Raw genomic sequence first — 22939 nt, 5'->3', positions numbered from 1 at the left:
AGAAGCAGAAAAGTGAGAAAATAAACGAGAAGATTAGAGGAATAAATAAAGAGATAGTATTACTTTCAGACACAATCAAAGCCATAAAGGAGGAGCTGAGAGCAAAGGATGTCTTATTTCTGCAGGTATGTAATACTCTTAATGTGATCTATTACACTCCATTCAAACTTTATGCATGTCATTGGATGAACAGCTAATTAGTGACTTACTGTGTTATTTCAGAAGTTCGAAGTCACAGAGAAAAAGTAAGTACATTTAGAATCCTACTCTCTTAGATTTCTCTCGTAATCTAAATAATAAACAAAACTGATCATGAACATTCTTCCAGAACCCAGGTCATACTGCCAGATGCTCCATACCTAGTCTCAGGAACACTTTTAGATGTGGCCAAGCACCTGGGCAACTTGGCCTTCAGAGTCTGGGAGAAGATGCAGATGATGGTTAAACACAGTAAGTACTGAAATAAAGATCACAGATGTTGTTATGTTGTACTATTCTTGGTACACAAAACTAATGTCCAACCCCAATCCAGCCATACTGCATTATGGCATTACAGGTGTACAAGCATACTGTAGAATGTGGGATGAGTAGATTGCTCCTGTCCTCGTTTTTGCAGCTCCTGTGATTCTGGACCCCAACACTGCAGCTTTCTCTCTCTCTCTGTCTGACGATCTGACCAGTGTGAGACAACTGGACTCAAAGCAGCAGGTCCCTGACAACCCAGAGAGGTTCACAGAGTATGCTACTGTCCTGGGCTCTGAGGGGTTCAGCTCAGGGAAGCACAGCTGGGAGGTGGAGGTGGGGAACAACCCAATATGGACTTTAGGAGTGAGCGAAGAGTCTGTGAACAGGATAGGGGAGTTAAAAGCGGGAACCGATTATGGACTTTTTGCTCTGACACAAGATAACGGCACATTTACGGGAGAAGGTAAGACCCTCGCTCTGCAGAAGACACCCCAGAGAATCAGAGTGCAGCTGGACTTTGACAAAGGGGAGCTGTCCTTCCAAGACTCAAAGGACATGACTCACATCTACACCTTTACATGTAGGTTCACTGAGAGAATGTTTCCATTTGTCTGCATTGGAAAAGCTTGTGATTCTAACATCCCCGACATACATATCTGCCAGTCCGAGGTGTCTCTGAAGGTAATGCCATTCAAGTGGCTGTAAGTGTGTGTGTACAGAATGTGTGTTTTGTTTCAGTTTGTGTCTACGTCTTTTTTTCGATCTTCTAAGGGAGGTGGCACATTTTCTATCTTGAATGTTTTCCTGTTTTAGATTAACACAAAAATATAACCCTCCATAGTTTTATCATTGGGAAGCTCTATGATAACCTCATGTGGTCACTCAGAGAAAATATTTGTTTGGGAAGAAGTAATGCAAGATGTGGACAAAAAGGTTTAACACTAAACCATAACACATAACACACACACATACAAACCTATTATGTACCTGTCTTACCGGTTTTGAGGTTCTGTAAATGCCTCTCATTACTCTACTCTGATCGACATAGATTTATCTAGCTTCCTACATAACACAATACCAGTCAAACCACTTCATAACAAATGAATACTATTTCTTGATTTGTTTCTACAGAAGACCATTCGTATTAAAATATAATCCTCTACTTTTTACAATTGTTAATTCTTGATTTCATCATTAGCTTTTTTTAAGAATTCGTATTGTGCCAATATAACTTATGTAATTTGTATGATTGCAAACAATCTGTTAACCTGAAGGTACTGTAGAGAAGCACATCCATTAAACATAGCCATAGACTGCAGAAAATGCTGCATTGCTATTCTGTACAAGTCTTTCAAGTCAGTAACTTAGGAAATGTGATTGTGTGAGGAGAGGAGCTTGTGTGTTTGGTTTGTATATTTGTGTGGATACATGTGGATACTTACACAGCCTGACCAGTGCAGTTTCCCCTACTACCACAGGAGGGCTCTAGAGAACAGGGAATGATGCCATGATGAGTACAATCCACCAGAACTCATTCCTTGTAGGTACATAATGTCCTAGTGACTTTGCTCTTTAAAAAGAAATAACCTTTCTCTAACACATATGTTACTGTGACATGATGATTTCAATCACTTCATTCATTTGTTTAAGATAACTGGGGACATCTGAGGACTGAAACTGCAACTGCCATTGGAACTGTTTATACGGAATGAGTGCTTCCATTTGAGGACAGGAGTAAAGCAGAGTGGTTCACAGACATGAACATGATGATGGTTTAAAACCATCTGCTTCAGGGATTTCATCTCATTGTGGGTAATCAAGGCATCCATATTGTGTTCAGCAGTTAGAAATGGCCTCCTTAACAGTGAGAGAGAAGATGCATAATGTATAGTCTGCTCACTCCACTCACACTGCTCTCCATGATGTCACAGACACTCTTCACACTGCCGGAACTTTCTCTCTGTCATCAAACGTTTCAGACAGTTAACGACCAGATCTCTGCCTGCACCTGGGACCAGCTGAACAGCTCTGTCTACTTTCCCCCAGGTTTGCAATCCTGTTTGATAGCTTTTACCTGGTGAGGCAAGAAAATACATCTGCCCAAGTTATACATTCTAACCACTGGTGGTCTTTGTTCCTTAGTTGTTCATTCTGTCTTCAAATGTCATCGGTTCTACAACATCCTCAAGGGGTTCCTCTCATCTTTGCTGGGCTGACAACACTGAATACAAACACCTGGGCAACTCCTCGACACTGTAACATTCAACTGTGGTATCTCACTGTTGTCCAACAGAACAGGTACACTTGATGTGTATGTGAGGGAACAATAAGCCATAAGCATGGGCTCGTATCCACCACCGCCAAACCTCTGACCCTCACAACATGTACGTACTGTATTTCTTTATACAACCTGGCACTGGTATTGATGATGCCACTTGATGTCATAGAGGAGTCTACAGACATATGACTGGGATCTACAGTCATTCTCTCTCTCTTCAGACAAACATTTGTATTCTAAGTAGCTTTGGAAGGCTTTCGAAGACACTGGTGTATAGCAAGTGCCATCTTGATGATTTTGATGCGCTCCCAGACTAGTTGCTTCATATAGTCAGTGTGCTGAAACGGAGGTTTTAATGATATCAGTGGAATAGTGACAATGAGGCATGGAAGGTGCTACGGTGCGCAACCCCCATGGACGTGAGCTGAAAGAGGACTCCGGTGCCTGGAGTGCAGTGGAGTGGATGAGAGAGAGGGAGGCAGGAGGGGAGGCAGGAGGAGAGGCAGCGGAAGACAAGACACAGGTAAGATATCTTTGTTTCTTTAAAGAATCTTCTGGTAGCTGAGGTGGGACTTTGAGCTTTTGTTGCATGAATTGGTTTTACTTTGTCATTTCATGTGGCAGTACATGAGCTGTACAGTCAATATGCGCACGCACACTCAATCAGCAAAAGTACTGCATATTCACCATTTTCTGCTGACTATGAAGTAATAAAAACAAAACCTTTTGTGCGGTACAGTAGCTGTTTAGATTGATACAGCACATTGATTGTTTGGACAGGTTTCATGGCTACTAAACACAATGCAAAAACCATGTGCCTTATATCACCATGTATAGTACTGTACTGATTATAAATGTAAAAGTTAAGAAAAATTTCATATTTTACTGCTTAACCTTAATGTTAGTTATGTTGCTCTAAGATAAAAGTATTCATACTTTTACAGCATTCAGGCCTCCACGTTGTTGAGCCAATCTCCTGTGTAGGGAGTGTGTGGAGGGAAACTGTCAAGAGCTCATCCCACAGGAAGTGAGGACTCTGGTTTCAGTTTATTCCTGGGTTCTCTGTAACTTCCTGTGCAGGCTAGTGTATCAGGAAGGGATTAGGTCATGTTTCACGCACACTAGATATGATTTGGCAAATTCATGAGCTTGTGAACTAAAGGATGCCATTAAGGGGGAAGGTGCCTTCAAAGGAAAACACCCAGTGTTGCTAATGTTGTCAAACCATGATTGATTGGAACACCACAGGCCCCTTACCTTATTAGACACCATTAGAGAGGATTGGCCACTTTTGAAGGTATACAGTCAAGACATTTATTGCACAGAATTATGTATAAAAAATAAGACTCATTGCAAAATAGGTCACATACATTTAACACAAATAAATTACATAAATAAATTACATTAACACTTTTTGTTAAACAAAATACTGTGTACAACATAAAGCGATTAACAAAAAACAATGTGTTTTTACTACTGACAACTTCAATACAAAAATACTTGATCCATGTTTACAAAACAGCTAAATGCATCTTATCATCTAACTTGTTGGAGTACTTTCATCAGACATATTAACAGTACATACATAAACATAAAGCCTGTACATAATATTATATTTCCCATGCCTCCTGATTTGAATTCAACACTGCTGAATATCGAGTTCATTATTCAAGGCTCTTGTTCAAGGGCATGTTTCTCAACAGTGGAAAACCAGAAATTCCATTTTGGCCTGACATGTTTTCAAGATTAACTTTATCAAGAAAACTAACTGGTGGATCTTGTTTCTTCTTGGATAATAGTATGAAGATACTCGTCCTAATGTAGATCTTGTTAAATAATGAGCGTCAGCAGACTGATGAAGATTGGAGAAATGTCCTATGGATTTGCAGTGAAGACATACATGGATCTCAGTCTCCCAGTGGTTTTCTCTATCCTGCCTTCACCCTGTGGTTCAGCAATAATCCAATTCATCAGTACAAGGCCAGGACTATACAATATCAAGACTGGCCCCGAACAACATTGGGACTAGACCAGGACTTCATCAGGACTATTGTTGGACTAGACCAAGACTTCATTTGGACTATGCCTCCTTTTCACATCGTGTCCCAATGTTCACCCATGAACAGACAGTGTGGTCTCCCCTTGGTCCTCCACCTCTCCAATGACTTCAGTTGGTCATTGAGGCTGGGCCAGTCATTCAAAGTCTGGCTTTCCCCGTCTGTCTTAGCAGTCAGTGACCTGGGGTTGAACCTATATCACTTCAGTGTTCAGTCTCTTTTTTTCTAACTCTGGAGCCGGCGGGGTATGCAGAAAGCTAATCTTACACTCCTGCTCCCCTGCGACTGAATGACTCTGTGTCGGGCACTGGTTCAGCTGGGAGGGGGTGCCGCAGCGGCAGCGGGCACAGTGGTCCTGCCAGTGCCCCCTGAGCACCAGCCCAGCGGTGAGCGCCACCACGGCCAACGTCATGCCCCCCAGCACTAGCAGCACGATGAGCTGCACCTCCGACAGGCCTGTTGAGCCTCGCTGTGTCACCACCTCTTTGATCTTGAACAGCCTGTCCCCTCCACTGGCAGCCCCCCGGGAATGGTTCCCCGAGGTGGGCTGGCGCGGGGTCACTCCGCCCGGGCCCCCTCCGCCTCCTGCCCAGCCGTGAGAGTTTCTGATGGAGGCGTGGGAGTCGGGGCTCTGAGAGTCCTGGTCCCACAGCGGCACCTCACAGGTCCTGCCTGTAAAACCTGGCAGGCAGAGGCAGTGGAAGGTACTGGCGCGGTCCAGGCACCGGCCACCGTTAACACAGGGCTGGCTTGCACAGTCGTCAAGGTTAACGGTGCAGAAGCGGCCGGCGAAGCCCTCCGGACAGAGGCAGGAGAAGCGGTTGATGCCATCCAGGCAGGTGGCACCGTTGGCACAGGGGCGCATCAAGCAGTCGTCCATGTTGGTTTCGCAGCGACGGCCTGTGAAGCCTGCCAGGCATCGGCAGGAGAGCTCGGGAGCGTAGCCACCTTCATCCTCACACAGTCCGCCGTTCTTACATGGCGACCTGCGGACAACAACAAGAATAATCACTGTCGGCCGGCTGAGGAGGCGCTGAATACCCTCATGAAGACCTGTACTATTCATTCTCTGATCAATTGTTTCTCAAGATGTTTCACCGGCGTGGTTTGTAAGCGGTTGTAGGGTCTTACAATGTGTTGATTTCTGATGACGCCCAATCAAGCCCTGATTTGGTACCTTATGTCAAATAAACCTTTGAGCATAAGCTAAGCCTATGGTTTCCTTGGAAACAGGTTAAGCAGTGATTCGAGGGCTCTGGGGGGCTGTCGAGCCAAAGACTGAAGAGCTGTTTTTTTCACAGAGGCCGCTCATTGGGCCGATAATGAGTTACATAAAATCACATGATTGCCCTCCCGTGGATACAGATTGACCAGGCTGCTACAAGTCCTGTGCCAGTATGATTGTATTTGACTGTCATCAGGGGACCAGCTGGAACAACATGCTGTCAAAATGTTTCCCATACACACACACTGGCACACACACACACATCAAGTGCGCTTTAAAAAAGATTCCTGTCATTCACACACAACCTCCTCCCACCACTTTGAGATGCGAGATGTCCCATTTGAAAACCGATGATGTTAATGAATTGCATCTGTTAAGAAATGTGTTCATAGATTAGCAACAGGTCTGTGAACAATATATTCTACATGATAGTTTCCAAAAGACTTACCTGGTTTTCTGACAAGGTCCTGTTTTGAGCTCACAGTTCCTCCCATGGAAGCCATCAGGACAGAGGCAAGAGTATTCTCCTGAGTCATTGGTGAAACAAGTGGCTCCATTTTGACAAGGCTCCTCCCTCAAACACACATGTACATCTGCATCGCAGCAAGAAAGTTCAACGTTGACACAGTCAGTAGAGTACAGCACAGTGGCAAAGTATCGTCTGTGAAGTCATTTGGACAGTCCTAAACATGTATCATTGCTGATGGTGATGTCGTTTTATTCACCTTTGTCACAGAAGCGTCCTACCCATCCCGGCTCACAGCTGCACTGCCAGGGTTGGTGGCAAGAGCCATGGACACAGCCTGGCATGATGACACACTTGTCACACAGCAGGCCCTCCCAGCCCGGATCACACCTGGCAAACGACACTCCCCGTCACTATCTTCCCACAATCTCTTGAGCTCAACATTCTTTATAACATCCTTGTTGTACTTCATTATTGAACAGGGGATGTCATGTATGGCCCATCAGTTGCAGTATCAATTCTAGCCACGAACACAGGAGGGCGCCCATACTCAACAAAATAATCAACAACAAAGTATTGCTCGAGACTTAAAAAAATATATACTGTATACATGTATTTTTAAGATTCATGCGCTTGTCTGGTGAGCCATGGGGGCGCCCCATTTCTCAAGACTTTAAAGATGCACACCATTCCTCTCTTTGATACAGTACTCCCTACCTTCTTGGGAGATACTTGACACCAGTAAAATATGAGGTCCCATGATAGCTTTATAGGTTGGTCATATATTGGCTTTCCATATTCAACATATTCAGACACGGCAGATTTATGTAGCCAACCTATTTTGTTTAGACACATGCAACATATAACATATGACGTAAGATTGAGACAAATCAAGGTTCTTCTTACCTGCACACCTCATTCTCGTCACACCGGCTGTTTGTCATGTTGCACGTGCAATTCCCAGTAGGAGAAGAGAGGAATGACACACCTGAAGAGAAAACAATCCCTTGCTTCAGTCACTCGACCAAATACATGACCCATACTGCTTTATTTCAGTCCAATCCAGTAAATCCATGAAACCATGAATGCATGTACTCAGTCTGTGATATTGGTTGCCAAATGCAAAGTTTAAACAGCATTCATTCATAAAGCTTGTTCAAAAGCATGGACCTTCTTGCTGTCGATAGGGAAATCTCTCGTTTCAAAACAAAGACAAGCCCAGGGTTTGTTCAGGGCTAATCAGATTCATGCCACCAGTCGTTGAGAGGTGACAACGGCCAAGAGGTGTTGTCAGAAAGAGCCTTGATTGGATGACAGCTGCTGGGACCCAAACAGAGAGAGGATTTCAGGCTTCTGTTGGGATCCCACCACCCCCGACACGCCGACTGTGGGCGAGCCACGTGTATTTGGTGTGTCTTTACAACAGCTTGATGTCCACCAGCATGGTGGGAGGACGCCTTCGAAACAGCTGGTGGAATCTATACATGACCACTGGTGCCCATACTGACATATAGAGACAAGAGCATTTGTTTTGAAGTTAGTAGTGCCCAAGTGTGCATCAGGCATTGCCCATATGAATGACTCACGGGCTTAATTGGAGTGTGGCAGTTGGTCATATAGAAGAATGAATTCGCCTTTAGGCTATTGCTTTTATTGAGATAAATAAAGGCAATCTTCCATTAGATGATTCATCTTTCCTTGTTGTGTTGCTAGTGCTGTTTTGCTTGCCCCAGGCATACCTGTGTGTGTGCCGTCTGCACTCAGTCTTTGTAAATAATGGGTTATTGGCTGGTAGGGCTATGACTGTGCGTGTCACAGCAAGGAGCATGAGGGGAGCGCGTGCAGTGGGAAGAGAGGAATGCTTCACAGTCATGTCTACACAGCTCTGGCTCTGTCCAAACACAACTGGAATTCATAATCCCTCCTTGTTATACCTCCCACAGTTCTCCACACACTCTCCATGCACTGACCTTGCACATCATGAAGAGATGTGCCCAACTATTTAATAGATGAAACAATGTCTGGGAATGTGTGTTCTGTAAAGAGTTCCTTCCCGCCAATTCATAAATAGAAAGATTCCTTGAAGAAAACGGTTGGGGTTATTGATAATGACAACTTCTTTGCAATTGGATAATATAGTTATCCTGGGGTTGCATACACATTCACAGTCATTTACTTGAGAGCAGGAATGGCAGGCATTTTCCATGGCCAGACCAGTGGCCTGCAGTAAGCTTTGTGGCCGTGGGAACATTCTGGACTTTGAACAATGAAACGCTCAGCTTTCCTCTCCACCGTCAACAGAACAGCTGAGACGTCCTAACCGTTATCTGAGAACGGAGACGCAGTCCCCAAAACAACGACATGAAGCGTAATCTCTTAAATACAGACAGCTGGGAAAGCCCAGGATTAGCTTGTGTATTCCAAACAGGGAGGCTATAAAACAATCCCACGTACAATGGGATAGCCTACCACAGTAAGCTGTTACACATCCACAGACCTAATTTATGGTGTGACATGGAGAAAAGAAAAGCGCATGAGGTCCTGCACACCGCACAGCGCTGACATGGGTATCGTCTTGGATTTAGGACCATATCTGATCGAATCAGACAAGTCCTATTTATTCAGCATAGCATGTTTATTTACTAGCTGCTGTCTGCGCATATTTAAATCATCCTCTGAAATATGGAGTTCTCTACTTGTCAAGACTTTTCGATCTGGTCCCATTTTAGTGCAGTGTTCCCACCAACCGGCTGTGGGAAAGGGATTGGATTTTGTGGGAGAATTGGCACAGGTGTCTTCCTGCTCCTTGGCATGTCCTGTAATACGATGGGGGGACATCATGTCGAAGCACCTGGAAAGTTTTGGGAGGTCACAGTAACCTGCCTCAGCGTTTGGGTGAAAGCACCCAGTTCTGGAAATTGCAGAGCAGGAAATAAGTCTCCAATTTCCGCTTTCCCTGGGGGTAAGGTATAAAAACGTTCAAACCTTTCATCACACAACGGATGAGTCACCTTCAAGGCCTCTAGAGTAGTCATGCCAACTGGAACCCAGGAGGATTGACAAGTTGTGACATCAGAGCATTAAGACAGCCTGCCATGCCAGTGCTACTGTAACCAGTAACATACAAGTGACATGTTCAATGACCATGAATAAAGAGAGAAAAAAGAGCGTGAGAAAGAGAGAAACAGATTCACGATGCTACGCAGAATCACCGTGTATAGGCTGATGTACCGTGAAGCAGACATTTTTAACTGACACAAGGAACCTGTAGTCCTTTCTAAAGTTAGTGGGAATCAAACCGACAGCCTTGATGTGGCAGGCATCATATCCAAAGACATGGGTAGCCAGACAATGTGCCATCCGTCCTCAGGGAGGGACAGAGCAGGCAGGTCAGGGTACACAGCCGTCTGAGCACCGCAGAGTGGAGACAGACTGATGAGTCCCAGACCACTGAGCCTGCTTTCCAAGGTCCAGGTCTGGAACAACGAGCTGGCTGCCTGTCATTTCGAGCAGCCACATAGTGTGGGCCATTCCCAGTAGGCCTGTCTGCCCAGAACCCCAGCCCTGGTTTAAGTCTCAGTGTCTGGGATGGGCTCTCTCTGCCAACGCCCTCCCGTTCAGGATTGGAACAATTAACAGCAGTTCCAGGAAAAGACCCAAGGCTCAACCCCAGAAACAGGCAGTGTCCAGGGTAATGGATACTGCTGGAGGCTCGTCGACCAAAGAGATGCTTGAAATTGGGACTCTTTTGAAAAATAGATAATTTTGAAAAAAGCAGTGTAATTGTGTCAACTTGCGCTTTCTAATGCAAATACACATTATTTCTTTGTTTTGTTTCCTTATATTCTGTAAATGAGGCTGTTTTTGAATGTCAAAGACACTGGTTTATTTGTACAGTCCCAGAATACAACCAAATATCTAGCGCAGCAGTCATGTGAGAGCACAGTGTAAACAATAGCTTGAATATACAGTACTGTTTCGTTCTTGGAAATTCTATGCCATGATTGTTCTGAGGCCAGGCCTTGAACTGTAGGGCCTTGTCACCAGCTAGTGTATCACTCCTATAATATAATGACCAGACCACCAACTGTTCAACAACAGTGTTCTTTGTTTGGAGTGGTATTCTTTAAATGCCTGTGATTGGTCACCTTATCAGGAAAAACAGGTGCTTTTTGTGTCTTTCATGGCCCGCCCCCTCCATATGGGGTCATAAGCAGGCTCCCTAGCGCCCCTCAGGGGGGGTACCACCTCATTTACTGGTCGCGTTGAGTTCCTTCATGTTAAAAACCAGAGAGATCTAAATTTACCCTGCCAATGAAACCCTATCCCTGACACCTTCCCCTCCCCCATCAAGTCCCCATCAAGTCCCCCCAACGTCTTCCCTGGCCTGTGCCAGGGTCAGTGCCTTGGTGCCGACTAACCACACAGGTTTGGGTTTCTTCCATTTTGATCCATCCCCAGACCGGCTGTGTGTCTGCCGCCAGTCCTCGCGCTGCAGAGTGCGTGCAAGCATATATGTGTGTCCAGATCAGAGAGGAAGGGAAGGTGAGAAAGGAAGGAAGGAAGTAAGGAAGGAAGGAAGGAACTGAACAGGGGCTGTAAGAAAAGGCGGATGAAGGGGTGGGGGTTTGGGGAGATACAGCACCAAGTGTCTCAAGGAGCCGTAACCAGACCCCCCCAAAAAACTAAATTTGATCTGGGTATCCACTCAGCTGCTGCCGGCACTAGAAAAATATTTAGGCAGCGAGAGCCTAAAGAGGATCCTGCCGCCTTATCCCTCTGGCTCCGGGGCTTCTGGGCAGGCCAGAGGACACAGACAAGGCCCAGGACTTTATCCTTAGAGGAAACTCCCCCTGGCCTCCAGAGGTCAGACACCTGTCCCCTGCCACACGTATCACACACCTTCTGACACTGTGGCTCTTATCACATCATGACTCCCCTCTGCAACCCCAAGGGACCGCAGCAGAAATTAATCAAATTCTTTAACCAGCCAGGAATTTCACAGCTGAGTTCACAAAGAGGGAGATACGTTTTTAAAAAGGGCTCATCTCTCATCTTTAATAGTGTACAGCCGACTAGCACATCCTTTATTTGAGATATATAATGTAGATATACAATTATGAGGTTTGAATTGAATGAAGATAGGTTTTGTCTTTCTCCGTTTTTTTTCTCCAGCATTTTAATCCAACTAATTGACTTTTTACTTCCTCTGAAAAATCCAAACAATCTAAATCATGCAAGATCAGAAAATGTCAATGCAAGGCATTCTGTCTACTACTGTGCTGCGATTCATGCGGCTCTTACCTTGACCCTGGGATTGGTTGAGGAGCAGGGAACAGAAGCAGCCCCAGAGCAGCAGAATGATTGGTTCTCTTTGAGGCATGACTATAATGGCAAGGATCTGGAAAGCAAAGCACATTTTTTCCCACTTTAGAACTTTGGCAGGGTTAATCTTTGACGATCGTGTCAAACACACATACGCTGGAATCAAACGTTGGTTGCGTGGGGGAGTCCTGTCTTGGGCTCGACATACATCATGACCATAAGGTAAACAGGCCAAGGGCCACAAAGGGATCTCGAAAGGTTACAGAACAGGAGTGAGACATTCCGACTGCACAAGGCTTGCAGGGTCATTACAACTTGGCCCACAACTCTTAGTCCGCTGTCATCATTTTGATAAAGGGCACTTAACCAGGTGTCTCAGTGATAAATCAGGCTGGCCATCATGGCATTCCAGGACATGTGTTGGTCCTGGAGAGAGACACCTCCAACTGCTGCCGATGCCTTAGAAAGAGATACTATGGCTACAAGACAGATATTTTTACTAGTACTAGTGTTGCTTGGCTGCAGTGGGGGATTTACTGAAAACCAAGTCGTACTGTGATCCTCTGATACTTCCTAATGAGACAAAAAGAAGGTCGAGTATGAGACGAGTTTGATTCTTCGGTTTGACATTTTTGGAGTTTAATGTCCTATACCCAAAGGAGTGGGGTGTATTTACAGGCATCTCCTTCTCTTCAGCACCCCCCCCCCCCCCCCGCCCCTGCCCCAAATCAAATACAGCGCAACATGATCACCTCAACAGGGAACAGACACTCTCTTAATAATTTAGGAAGCATCATGAATCTTTTATATTGGACAGATTCAACAAGACCGCACCACTCCTGCATCACCCTTCTCCTGTCAAACTCAATTGTTTCTTTCAGACGGTTGATAAGTACAGATACTGTATGAGCTTTTAGCTCAGGTGTCTCTTACATACTTCTGTTGCTTTTCTTGGTAAGGTAAAAGCGCATGGTGTGTTCTGGCTTCCCTTCTAAGAAGAGGACTGCTAAAACCATTTAGAAAACCACAGTAAGCAATGACTCGAGTATATCATGTTTACATGACCCCCACTGCAATTGAGGTAGAACTTTTGATGTCCATCTGGCAATCATCCATACCCAGGTCAATCTAAAGGTCTCATTCAGATGAAGGTGCCGACCTCACTTTTCAATGAATCTTTAAGTTAACCTTTCAAGTTCTCCCCAGAATTGGACTAGTGGGAAGCAGAGAGAGAGGGGGGGTGGGGGGGGGGGGGTTAGGGGAGGCCCAGGCGGTCTATTCCTTACAGTCTATCCTTGGCTGGACTTTTCATATCCTGCCCGGTAATCTCTCAATTGTCATTCCGTCATTGTTGAGATGGAGGTTTGGAATCGGGCAGCCGGACAACAACTGTGCCTCCCCCCTGTTCCTGTCTCTGTGGTCTGATGCAGCTTTCTCCTCACCTTGCTAATGAGAGCAAACACTGGCAAGGCTTTGAACGTGAAATCCGAGAGCAGCTTCAACGTCCATAATAGGAGTCTTTCTCCGTCACGCCACATTCAACTGCCGCGGCCCATTGTCCTTGATGCTCTGGATTCCACATCAATTATCACCTACAGTGTGTGTCCAAGCTCATGTGCAGACGTGAACATTTTGTAATAACCCCCATACAAATATAGAACATGTAGATAGGTGTCCCGTGTATATGAAGACATGTCCACAGAGACATTCCTAACTCCATTCTCCCTCGTCTTTGTCAGTCACGGCACTGAGTTTGAACTGTCCTTGTTTCCCATGGTCTTCGTTTGGCGATAAATGTAGCATGTCTCTGGTGTGTTCCTCAAAGGTATGTTGTAGGTCCCTTTCCTCTTTGCACATGTATTGTGTGGGACCAAGGTGTGAGGGAGGTCCCTGGAGCGTCACAGCTTGAGCAGCTGACAGAGTCTAATGCCAGACACCACATTCCTGATTTCAAAGTCATTATGACTGAGTTCAATAACCTATCCAAACGCTCCTTTGTCTACATCCAAATGCATTGCTTTTAACACATCACTTACACTAACCACCTTGTCTGGTTATCCCTGTATAGTGTAATTGAACACATTTATATCCTAAATGTATATTTTACATTTGTATTCAAAAGGATGCGCTAAATTGGCAGTGGTTCCAATTGTCAAATTTGGTGGTGCCACATTTTTTATCTTCAAAAACGTTTATGAAAATAGGATGTCATACCACCTAAGATGGTAGCAATCATTTCTATAGAAGTGTAAAAACACCACTGTGCCAACTAACACTGCTGCTAGCTCCCATCATCAGAATACAGCCAATTTAGGGCTATTGAGTCTAACTGTGATCATTTAGTGTCTGATGTAGACTGAGAGACTTTCCTGCCTCCAAAATACATTCTAACTTCACAAATATTCAACAATACTGTAAAACCAACTATTTCTGGATGTCCAGCCAGGATAGGATGTGCCATGGCCTAGTGGGTTCCAATTTCCCTGCATCTCTTTCTCTCATCACTAACAGGCTATCTCTCTATCTCTGACAAGCACTCCCCCTAATCTCTATTACGCACACAGATGCACACACACACAAACATGACACGGCACATGTGCTACACACCTGAGCTGAAGGTGGTCACCACGGAATAGTAGTAGTCCTCAGGTAGAGTGAATGTGGCCACATGCACCATCCAAAAATCAAACAAAGTCCAAAGAGTTCAGCTGCTCCCAAAACCAAATGTTTAGGAGCCGGCAAGCAATATGGAGAGTATTGTCGATCAAAAAGACTGTCAGAGAAACAGAAGCAGGAGAGAGAAAGACAAGGAGGGATCCACCTCCCCACTTAACAACACAAACCTGACTACAGACCAGCTCTTAAAGAAACAGGCTCCATTTACATCCCCCCTAACATAGTCATCGGACAGCCATCACCTCAACAGGAACAGCTCCAATGTCATTTTCACCTCTGTCATTTTTCCTTAATGGGAATATTCAGACAAATTTCAATACAATTAACAGGTAACATGGAACAAATGGATTTTACTCTGCAACATTTTTGCATTATTATTTTTTCACAGCCATGCCATATTTAATTGGTTCTTCAGAATTCACAGATTCTTCAGCGAGAATATTATAAATAATCATGTGTATCTTGATATTAAATATGATCAACTATTGCAGCACTACTGTACGTAATAACAAGTAAAGAAGCATTACACCTCAGCTACTGTAGATCCCACCACTCAGTCAGACCACATTGTTGAATGTTAGATTTCTGCAACTGGCTCTCTTGATGTCTGTTCTATTCAGTTGGAAGGAAAGAATAGAAAATCAATCAGGCCTCATTGTGTGTTTGTTGATGTTTTGCCCCTTCTTGAGAGGCTCCAGCATGGAATAGAGATGGTGGAGAGGAAGGCTGTTGCTGTAGCGACAGTTCTGGCTCCTCAGGACGGAGGGCTGCTGTGCCCACACGTTCCTCTGCAGGCGAAAGCCAGAAAAGGATCATTTTTCAGGGGATTATCTCGACGATATTACTGTTGTGTGCCTGGGAAGACAGGCATCTACATGCCTGTATGACGTGCTGTTGTGAAGCGCATACTGCTCCACTGTGTGTCTATGGGGTGCTTTTATTCAGCGGTGTTTGTGGCTGGCTGCCTGCAGGGAGAGAGTGAGAGAGAGAGAGAGAGAGAGAGAGAGAGAGAGAGAGAGAGAGAGAGAGAGAGAGAGAGAGAGAGAGAGAGAGAGAGAGAGAGAGAGAGTGTGTGTGTGTGTGTCTGTGTGTGTGTGTGTGTGTGTGTGCGTGCATGCGCGCATGTGTGTGTGTTTATGTATCTTAAGTTGATATCTTTGCATTAATTTCTGCTTAAGGCAAATAGTAAGAGTAAGAGTAAGCTAATTACTCGTTACCATTAAACTCAATGAACTGCAATATGCTCCTACAAAATAACTCATTTAGAAGGTTGAGCCGGCAAACTACGGTCGGAGCACTGTCATAAAATTGACATCTCTGCTAGTCCACACTTGTCATTGTGACACTTCAAGGACTTCCACTTCACTCGAATACACATAGAACAGCATCTGTACTGTTGTGTGCCTGGCTGCCTCTCTGTTAAATTCAGATGAATGTTGAGATGCACTCAACTGTTGCCGTCTCTGTTGCCGCCTATTTGCCAGCTCGCCAGCCTGCCAGCCTGCCAGCCTGCCTGTGTGTGTTTATACTGGGATAATGGCCTTCCCATTACTCTACCCACCCGACCGGGTAAAGCGATGTCTACATTTGTGAATGTCTCTTTTAAGACAGGATGATTATGACACATCTGCTTGGAAAATCAGCAACAAAATAATGAGTTCTCAGCTTTCAGATGAGATATGGTTGCCCTCACAATTTGATTCAATAAGGCTGCCAATGCCTCTGAATACAAAATGGCAGTCATTACATTTCAATTTAGCAATTTAGAAAATTGCTAAATTTATGGCTGTCTACAATGCATTGTATAAACATAATGATTAGTTTGGGAGGAGCATGGCTTTGTTGGCATTTTGTGTTTTTAATACATTTTTGAAAACATTAAATGTTTCCAAATGCAAATTCTCACATTGTTAGTTTTTTTGTAATCAGCTGCGAGTTAATTGGAACAAAACAATTGTCTTTGTCTGATATGTGGTGCGGTTTCCTGCTTCAGTTCTGATTGGAAACACATTGTGTCCCGCTTTCATTTTCCCTGTGAAAGAAACAGCAAAGAGGAAATTTCGTGGCTTCAACTTTAAATATTTGGGCCTGAGAGGAGCCGATATGTTAGTTTTCCCACACTCTCACACACACTGTTATCACATCAGTTTGGGGGGGAAAACATAGCAGATCTTCTTCTCATGCAACTGCCCTGTCCTGCACAATGTCTTGTCTCTATCAACAACGGGCTTTTTGCGTGTAAATGTTCACTATAAAAAAATTATCAAGAAACTTGAAACCTTCAAGAAGTTTTGCTTTACATTGACACCCAACCGTCTTGTTTTTCAGCAGCTTCATTTGTGAGTGCCACAATTAGATGTGTAAAGCCCAGGAACATTTAAATGTGTTTGTCAAGCTCACATCCCATCGACCGGATATAACCAAAGCAACAGTATTGAGAAAAAACACACCAAACCCAAATCAAGTTGTAACATTCCCTGTGACGTGCTCTTGCAGGCCTATCCTTGCATGGATGTGGTGTCTTAACTTCCTCCTCATTCTTACTACGTATCTAACTGTTCAGGCCTGTCTTGTTACGCACCGTGCTTTTACTGACAGGGTTGTTACACACAGGCTATGTTGACCCCCTTTAACATGAATCATTCTGCTGTTTTATAGCCAAAGGAAAAACACAGTAACTTAAGAAAACAAAAGCTTGCCTAAATAATACAGATATTGGCATAAATATTTGGTTTGTGCAATTTGTAAATGTTCTTTACAAGAAAGGCTTTAAAGGGTTCTCACATACTGTGAAACTAGGAGGCTTGTAATCTGGTCACTAGATCAAGCCTAACACAGTTTATCTCCACAGGTGCCAACAGTTGCCTAAGCAACAGAGGACCAGGGCTGCTGATGTTTAGAGCAGCAAGCGAGAATAACATCGTTTTTCTGTCAGGAGTTTCCCATGATGTTTTATTTTATTTTTATTGTTTTTATTTTATACTAGGGATTTAGTATTTTTTATACATATTGCCACTTTATTGGGTAAATGGACCCTAATGGCTGACATTGCATTATCTCCTCCATTTTCATCAAGCTAATGTTATACAATCCATTCCTCAAAAGTCTGACTCTAACAGTGATGGGCAGGGAACCCAAGGCCTGAAACTACATCAACGACCCGAATTAGCAGGGCCTACAAATCATGACCAAGCGTCTGTAAGAGAAGGAAGGCAAGAGATAACTGGAACAGTGTCTGTGTAACTGTGTCGGAAGATAGTGGCACAGGAGAATGTTAGTGTCAGAGCCAGAAATGAAGAAGCATTGGCAGATGTTGCTTGAATGTGTCGCGTCTAAGTAAGCCTGATACTCATCTCTAAGATTTCTGTGGATGTGTCTAACTTGTCAGTGTGGGGTGTTTATGACAGACATAAATCCAAGAAAACATTTCTAAGACAATAACTACCAAGCACAGGAACTGGCTATGTCATATTCTTACATCTCATATCATTTCGAAAAGAAAGAAAACTACTAAATTCCAGTAATGGTCTTACAAATGTATAATTCTCTGCCCTCTTGTCTTCTCAATACATAGATACACACACACCTGTCTGCGTCAAGCAGTGTGTTTGGTGCGATGCCCTCTTGTCTGACTCCAGAGAATGCATTGCCAGTGCCAGAGACTGGCAGAGAGAGTACAGTACTGAGTCTGTTAGCCATTTATTAGGAAGTCCAGGTATTTATGATGTCGATTTACTGGCCTCTGAACTTTGTCCTCGGAACAGAGCACATTTGCTTTGCACATGGCTTTTGATCTTGACAGCAAATCAAAAGGAAGAAGAGCAAGTCTGTTCGGCACGAATACAAATCAACTCTGGCAATAAATGTTGCAGAATACTGTATCCACTGGGCAGGAAAGAGTGGGACTGAATGTTAATACAGCTAGAAAAAGTATCAAGTTTAAGCACTTGAGAATTTTGCAATCTCATAGGCTGACAGGTACTATTGGACTGACCTTTACAAGTAGCTTAACAGCACAATTCAGTTCCACACTTACTGTGAAGTCCACGTGGCTTACAGTATTTACAGTTAGTCACTCAACTCAACAACGTTTTCATGAATGAACTTCTTACCTCTTTTGAAAAAGCACTCTTTGTCTTCTGCAATTGTAATGTAGAAAAGGTTTTCAAAAGAGAGTCCTTTGTATTCACTTTTACTCCAGTCGGCCAGTCTACGCTGGAGTCCTCTGTCCTTGAAGTGTGTCCAGGCGTCAAACATACACACGCTGGCTTGTTATTTTAGTGAGTGGCGAGCTGCAGACAGGCTGCAGGAGGCTGTACCCCCACCCTCCAGATGGAAGACAAGGAGACGCACGCGCCCGCCCCACTTCACACCCTCTCTCTCCTCCCCCCTCTCCCTTGGTGGACTGACCCTATGGGCCACACTCTTGTACAGTATCAGCGCTTGAGTGTGAAGTGTGTGTATGTGTGTGTGCATGTGTGTGTGTGTATATGTGTGTGTATGAAGGGGGACCCAGGTGTTTTCTGTTGCGAAGCGCTTTGGCAAAGAATGTGTTTGCAGCAGTGTTAAATGAAGCTGTGATTAGACAGCCGAACCTGCATCGATGGAGGGTTGGGTTGGGGCACTCTATTGTATTCACCACACACTTTTACTCTCCTTTTGTTTCTTGGGAAGTGTACAAAGGTTCTTTAAGATAGCACTGACTTTGCACTAATTGATTCCAGGAATTAATGCCAGAAAACCCTTTTCATTACATTTAGTCAGTCTCTCAAAATGAAAAACCAAGCTTTCTCAATCTTCCAGATGTGGGACTGATCTAGCCAGATTGTTAAGCCTTATGGTTAAAGTGCAACTGTATCAACCATGTTCACTGAAACCCAACAGAGTAACATAAAGCAAATGAACACACACACACACACAGCAGCACCACTGAGTTCAGGTAATACCTTACACACCTCAGCTGTGTCTTGTGAGGCCAAGGTAGTTTGCTTTCTCTCCTTTGTGTTTTAAAGATGTTTGTTTTGTAAGAAGATAGAGTGACAGTCATTAACACCTTCCATCCCCCCCCTCCCCTCGTGCCTCGCAAGCAGGCACGGAGAATTAACGTTCCATAGCTGGGATTCCCTCCTGCAATCTGTGGAGGTGGGCAGGGCAGGTGGCAAAGACCCAACCACCCTTGCTGCACCATGGCCAATATGGTTGACCTCCCTCCCTCCCACCATCCCCACCCTACCAAATGACCAGAGGTGGGGCCTGCATCCCAGGGGGCTTGGCCTGGTTGTCGTAACCTAATCCTCAAGGCTCATTGTTACAATGGATAGGGAGAGGGTTGGAGGGGGTGATGGGGGGTTGGGGGGTTTGGGTCTATATCCGACCATGCCCATCGGACCACTTTGAAACAGCCGCCCTTCAAGGGGGGCGGGGGGGGGTTGAGAAGTAGAGCCGATTGAACGAGCTGCGTGGTGTGTGCAGCTGCGAGAAGTTTTCTCCCCCTAAGTGCAAGTAATCTGCACACAATGCAGAGCGATGGAGGGGGGTGGGGGGTTCTGTCAACATGAAGAGACCTTGATGGCTGCAGGTATTGAGTGACACTCAAATATGACCGAGATGCCCCCCACCAGCACTACCACCTTCCAACCCCCCTCCCTGAACACCCCTCCCCCCCCCCCCCCCCTCACCTCCTCAACCATCACCAACTCCCTGAGGCACCTGGTCTGCTCGCCTATTTATCTTGGGATGAGAATGGGGGGCTGAATTGTGGGAGGGGCAGACAACAAACATTCCTCAACCATACTAGCCTTGACCCAAAGCAGCTGAGGGTTGCTGGGAGGACAGCCTGTGGAGACTGTGCACACCAGAGTTCCCGGGATGACCGACATACAGTACAATCTTTTTCCTGCGGCATGTTACGTGCAGTGGTTGTGTTATACCTCCAGAACGACTTCAGGCCTCACAGATCCTCCATAAGCACTTAAGTCCTCGTAAGCTTGTCCCAAGTGCCTTGTGCATTATGTCCTCACCATGACCAATTGGAGGGTTTTCCTAAAGCATGCATGTCTTTGTCTGTGGGTTTGGATGCTGGTGTGCTTGTGTGCATACCCTACATGTATTTATGTGGGGGTTAAGGGCAACATAGAGAGTTGTGAAGCTCCAGGAAATGCTCACAGAACAATAGGCTGGATATGGGAAACAATTTTAGCAGACTGAGCAATGGATAGTTCTGCTATATCTGATGTTTACAGTGCTCACTGGAACTAATTCGTTTTTAAATCGTTTTGAAGGGGGCTTGTGTGTGCACGCTGTTTGACGGTTTGCACTTGCATATGCTGGTGTGTATGTATGTACATTTGTGTGTATGCCTCGGTACAAACACAGTATGCGTGTGCACCAGTGTGTCTGTGTACATGTGTGTGTGTGTGTGTGTGTCTGTGTGTGTGTGTGTGTGTGTGTGTGTGTGTGTGTGTGTGTGTGTGTGTGTGTGTGTGTGTGTGTGTGTGTGTGTGTGTGTGTGTGAGAAAGGATGTGTGGTCTCCGTGCTAGTGGTGAGGCCAGGGCAGTTGGTGGAGGGTAACTGGAGACCATACTCCTCCAACAAAGAGACAAACAGTCTGATTGATGAACATGGTGTGTTTGACCTGTTCACCCCAACATGCGCCATTCCACTCGGAGGACAAACACAGACACGCTTGGCCTCCAAGATGGCAGCCGTTCAGCCCACAAGCCTCCCCTGGAGACAGCAACGTTGGATATCACTTTGTCCAATTAACAATTCAAACTTTATTCAGAGCAGAGAGCCACAGTTGTCTTTTTGTCCACCGACCAATGATAACTATGTTCAACACGTGTTCTGCTCTCAGGCTTCCAAAGCTCAATATGCCATGCTGATTTAAGGTCTATTTTGCGATCAAAAAAGCCTCAAATCATCCAAAAGTAAAAGAGCTACCAGATTACAAGATGGCAGACTTCCTGACTGAATTTCATTGAAAACCTTTTACTTTCCTTTGATGATTCATTTGATGGTTGTTGCTGGGGCCATGAATCCTCTAAAGAAAGAGGTTAACCAGCTTTCAAGGCTGTCTTCAGCCACCATACAATATTAATGTACTTCTGTACATTGGAAATGTAGACACCACTAGCCAGTGCGAGGCAGGGAGCAATGTATGCAAGTGCAGTACAGTAGCAACTGGTTGTCCTGTGAACAGCCATTATATTCCAGGGGGGCCCGACAACTGATCCACCTTGAACATTACAGTGGGCACGATCAGCCTGCATTATTAATACCTGCTGAGTGGTGATGAGAAAGGTATGCCTTGGAATCACACCAGCAACCTGGCCGTTTAGTGTTGAGAGCCCCTATTAGAGCCTCTGTTTCACCCTGCTCTGAGGCTTTAATGGAGATGTTTGGCCTTTTTACAAGGAATTAGAAAACCTCAGTGCTGCATTGTTGTTGCAAACTAAATCAAAGGGGGCTGAGATGATAGCTTCTCTGAAAGTTAGAAGGGTATTGTTTTGCATGGTGTTTCTGTTTACAACTTCACATAACACAAAGGCTGTGGACTTCACACAATAAAAACTGGTAAAATAATAAAATCATGCAAACAGCTTATGTATTCAAATAGAAATTATGTGTACTTACACGTTTGCTGGGCTGGAAGCTCATAACATTTCCATGAGTGTAAAGGTCGGAATGTGCTGCATATTTTATAGATTGTTAGGGGTTTTGGGTGTTACAATGGATGTTTTGCCATGGTTTAACGATACAACACAAACATCACAGACCTTTTTTTCTAATGTGCTTATAAAAAGGGAGATTTAACACCCTCAAAAAGCCATATTACCCAGGGCAATTCTTCCACCAATTATGGTCTGGATGCCCACACACGTATTACCATAATTGCAATGGTGTGCAATTACAAGGCATTGAAACAGTGAGGATGTTCAGCCCAATTCAAGCATTTTGAAGGCCTGCAAGGTTAAAACGAGAATATTGCATGGTGCGGGACCCAATTAAAGGCAATAGTTACCCACCATTGATTCAAAGGTTTCACATACTTATTTGATATACTGTATTTAACAAGCTAGGCTAGTTGAGTCCCACAGAGACACTTCATCACACATTGTGTTTGTGATCAAATTCCACAAAACCGATCAGATGTATTCAGGCACAGAACTCCCACAGCCAGCCTGACTCCTTGCTAGTTTTTATTCCCTTCCTTTCAGAGACAAACTGACACATTTAAACTCACAATGCTGTGTACTATCTTTGCTGAAGTGGGAATTGCACTGTGTGGCTTGATTTGAATAAAATGTGGGGTTTAATCCCAGTGTTTGACTCTTTTCGTCTTGAAGAAATATCCTTTCCGTAATACGCCCACTCTCCCTCATTGATTCCGAGGAAAGATCTAACACCTTTGCTGGAGTCTACTTTAGAACGGCAAGCAAAGGGG

General features: G+C 44.6%; 2 protein-coding genes across 14 annotated transcripts in view; one reads left to right on the top strand and one right to left on the bottom strand.

Moving 5' to 3' along the window:
* The window catches only part of LOC124473969 (E3 ubiquitin-protein ligase TRIM35-like), a 6441-nt gene extending 1812 nt beyond the window's left edge, over positions 1-4629 (top strand). The window contains exons 4-12 of one of the 11 annotated variants that reach the window (XM_047029760.1): positions 1-125; positions 223-245; positions 329-450; positions 617-1146; positions 1944-2005; positions 2116-2273; positions 2397-2511; positions 2608-3266; positions 4543-4629. In XM_047029760.1, the coding sequence (XP_046885716.1) occupies positions 1-125; positions 223-245; positions 329-450; positions 617-1146; positions 1944-1976 (833 nt within the window). In that variant the 3' untranslated portion in view covers positions 1977-2005; positions 2116-2273; positions 2397-2511; positions 2608-3266; positions 4543-4629. Of the gene's footprint in view, positions 126-222; positions 246-328; positions 451-616; positions 1790-1943; positions 2010-2115; positions 2278-2396; positions 2512-2607 lie in introns of those variants that run through there. The other 10 variants (XM_047029759.1, XM_047029767.1, XM_047029770.1 and 7 more) reach the window with 10 other exon arrangements.
* On the bottom strand, positions 4033-19810 carry dlk2 (delta-like 2 homolog (Drosophila)). Of its 3 annotated transcripts, none has more exons than XM_047029779.1 (6): positions 18605-19810; positions 11796-11892; positions 7398-7479; positions 6751-6881; positions 6474-6618; positions 4033-5786 (listed from the first exon to the last, which is right to left on the bottom strand). In XM_047029779.1, exons 2-6 carry the CDS (start codon positions 11872-11874, stop codon positions 4994-4996), a joined length of 1230 nt encoding a protein of 409 aa, XP_046885735.1. In that variant the 5' UTR covers positions 11875-11892; positions 18605-19810; the 3' UTR covers positions 4033-4993. The 3 variants fall into 3 exon arrangements, with proteins under 3 accessions (XP_046885735.1, XP_046885734.1, XP_046885733.1); XM_047029778.1 differs by lacking the exon at positions 18605-19810 and adding an exon at positions 14424-15495; XM_047029777.1 differs by lacking the exon at positions 18605-19810 and having other exon boundaries at positions 11796-15495.
* Between the last annotated feature and the right edge of the window lie 3129 nt (positions 19811-22939).

This window comes from Hypomesus transpacificus, chromosome 11 (assembly GCF_021917145.1).
Source record: "Hypomesus transpacificus isolate Combined female chromosome 11, fHypTra1, whole genome shotgun sequence".
NCBI classification, from domain to species: domain Eukaryota; kingdom Metazoa; phylum Chordata; class Actinopteri; order Osmeriformes; family Osmeridae; genus Hypomesus; species Hypomesus transpacificus.
This window is presented reverse-complemented; position numbering and strand designations above follow the sequence as displayed.

Bases quoted from the DNA above. Each gene is read 5' to 3' on its own strand.
- dlk2 (XM_047029777.1), bottom strand. From the start codon at position 11,910: ATGTGCTTTGCTTTCCAGATCCTTGCCATTATAGTCATGCCTCAAAGA. The intron at 6,882-7,397 runs GTAAGAAGAACC...GTCGTTTGCCAG, and splicing joins GACGAGAATGAGGTGTGCAG to GTGTGATCCGGGCTGGGAGG. The intron at 5,787-6,473 runs GTAAGTCTTTTG...TGTTGTCCGCAG, and splicing joins GGACCTTGTCAGAAAACCAG to GTCGCCATGTAAGAACGGCG.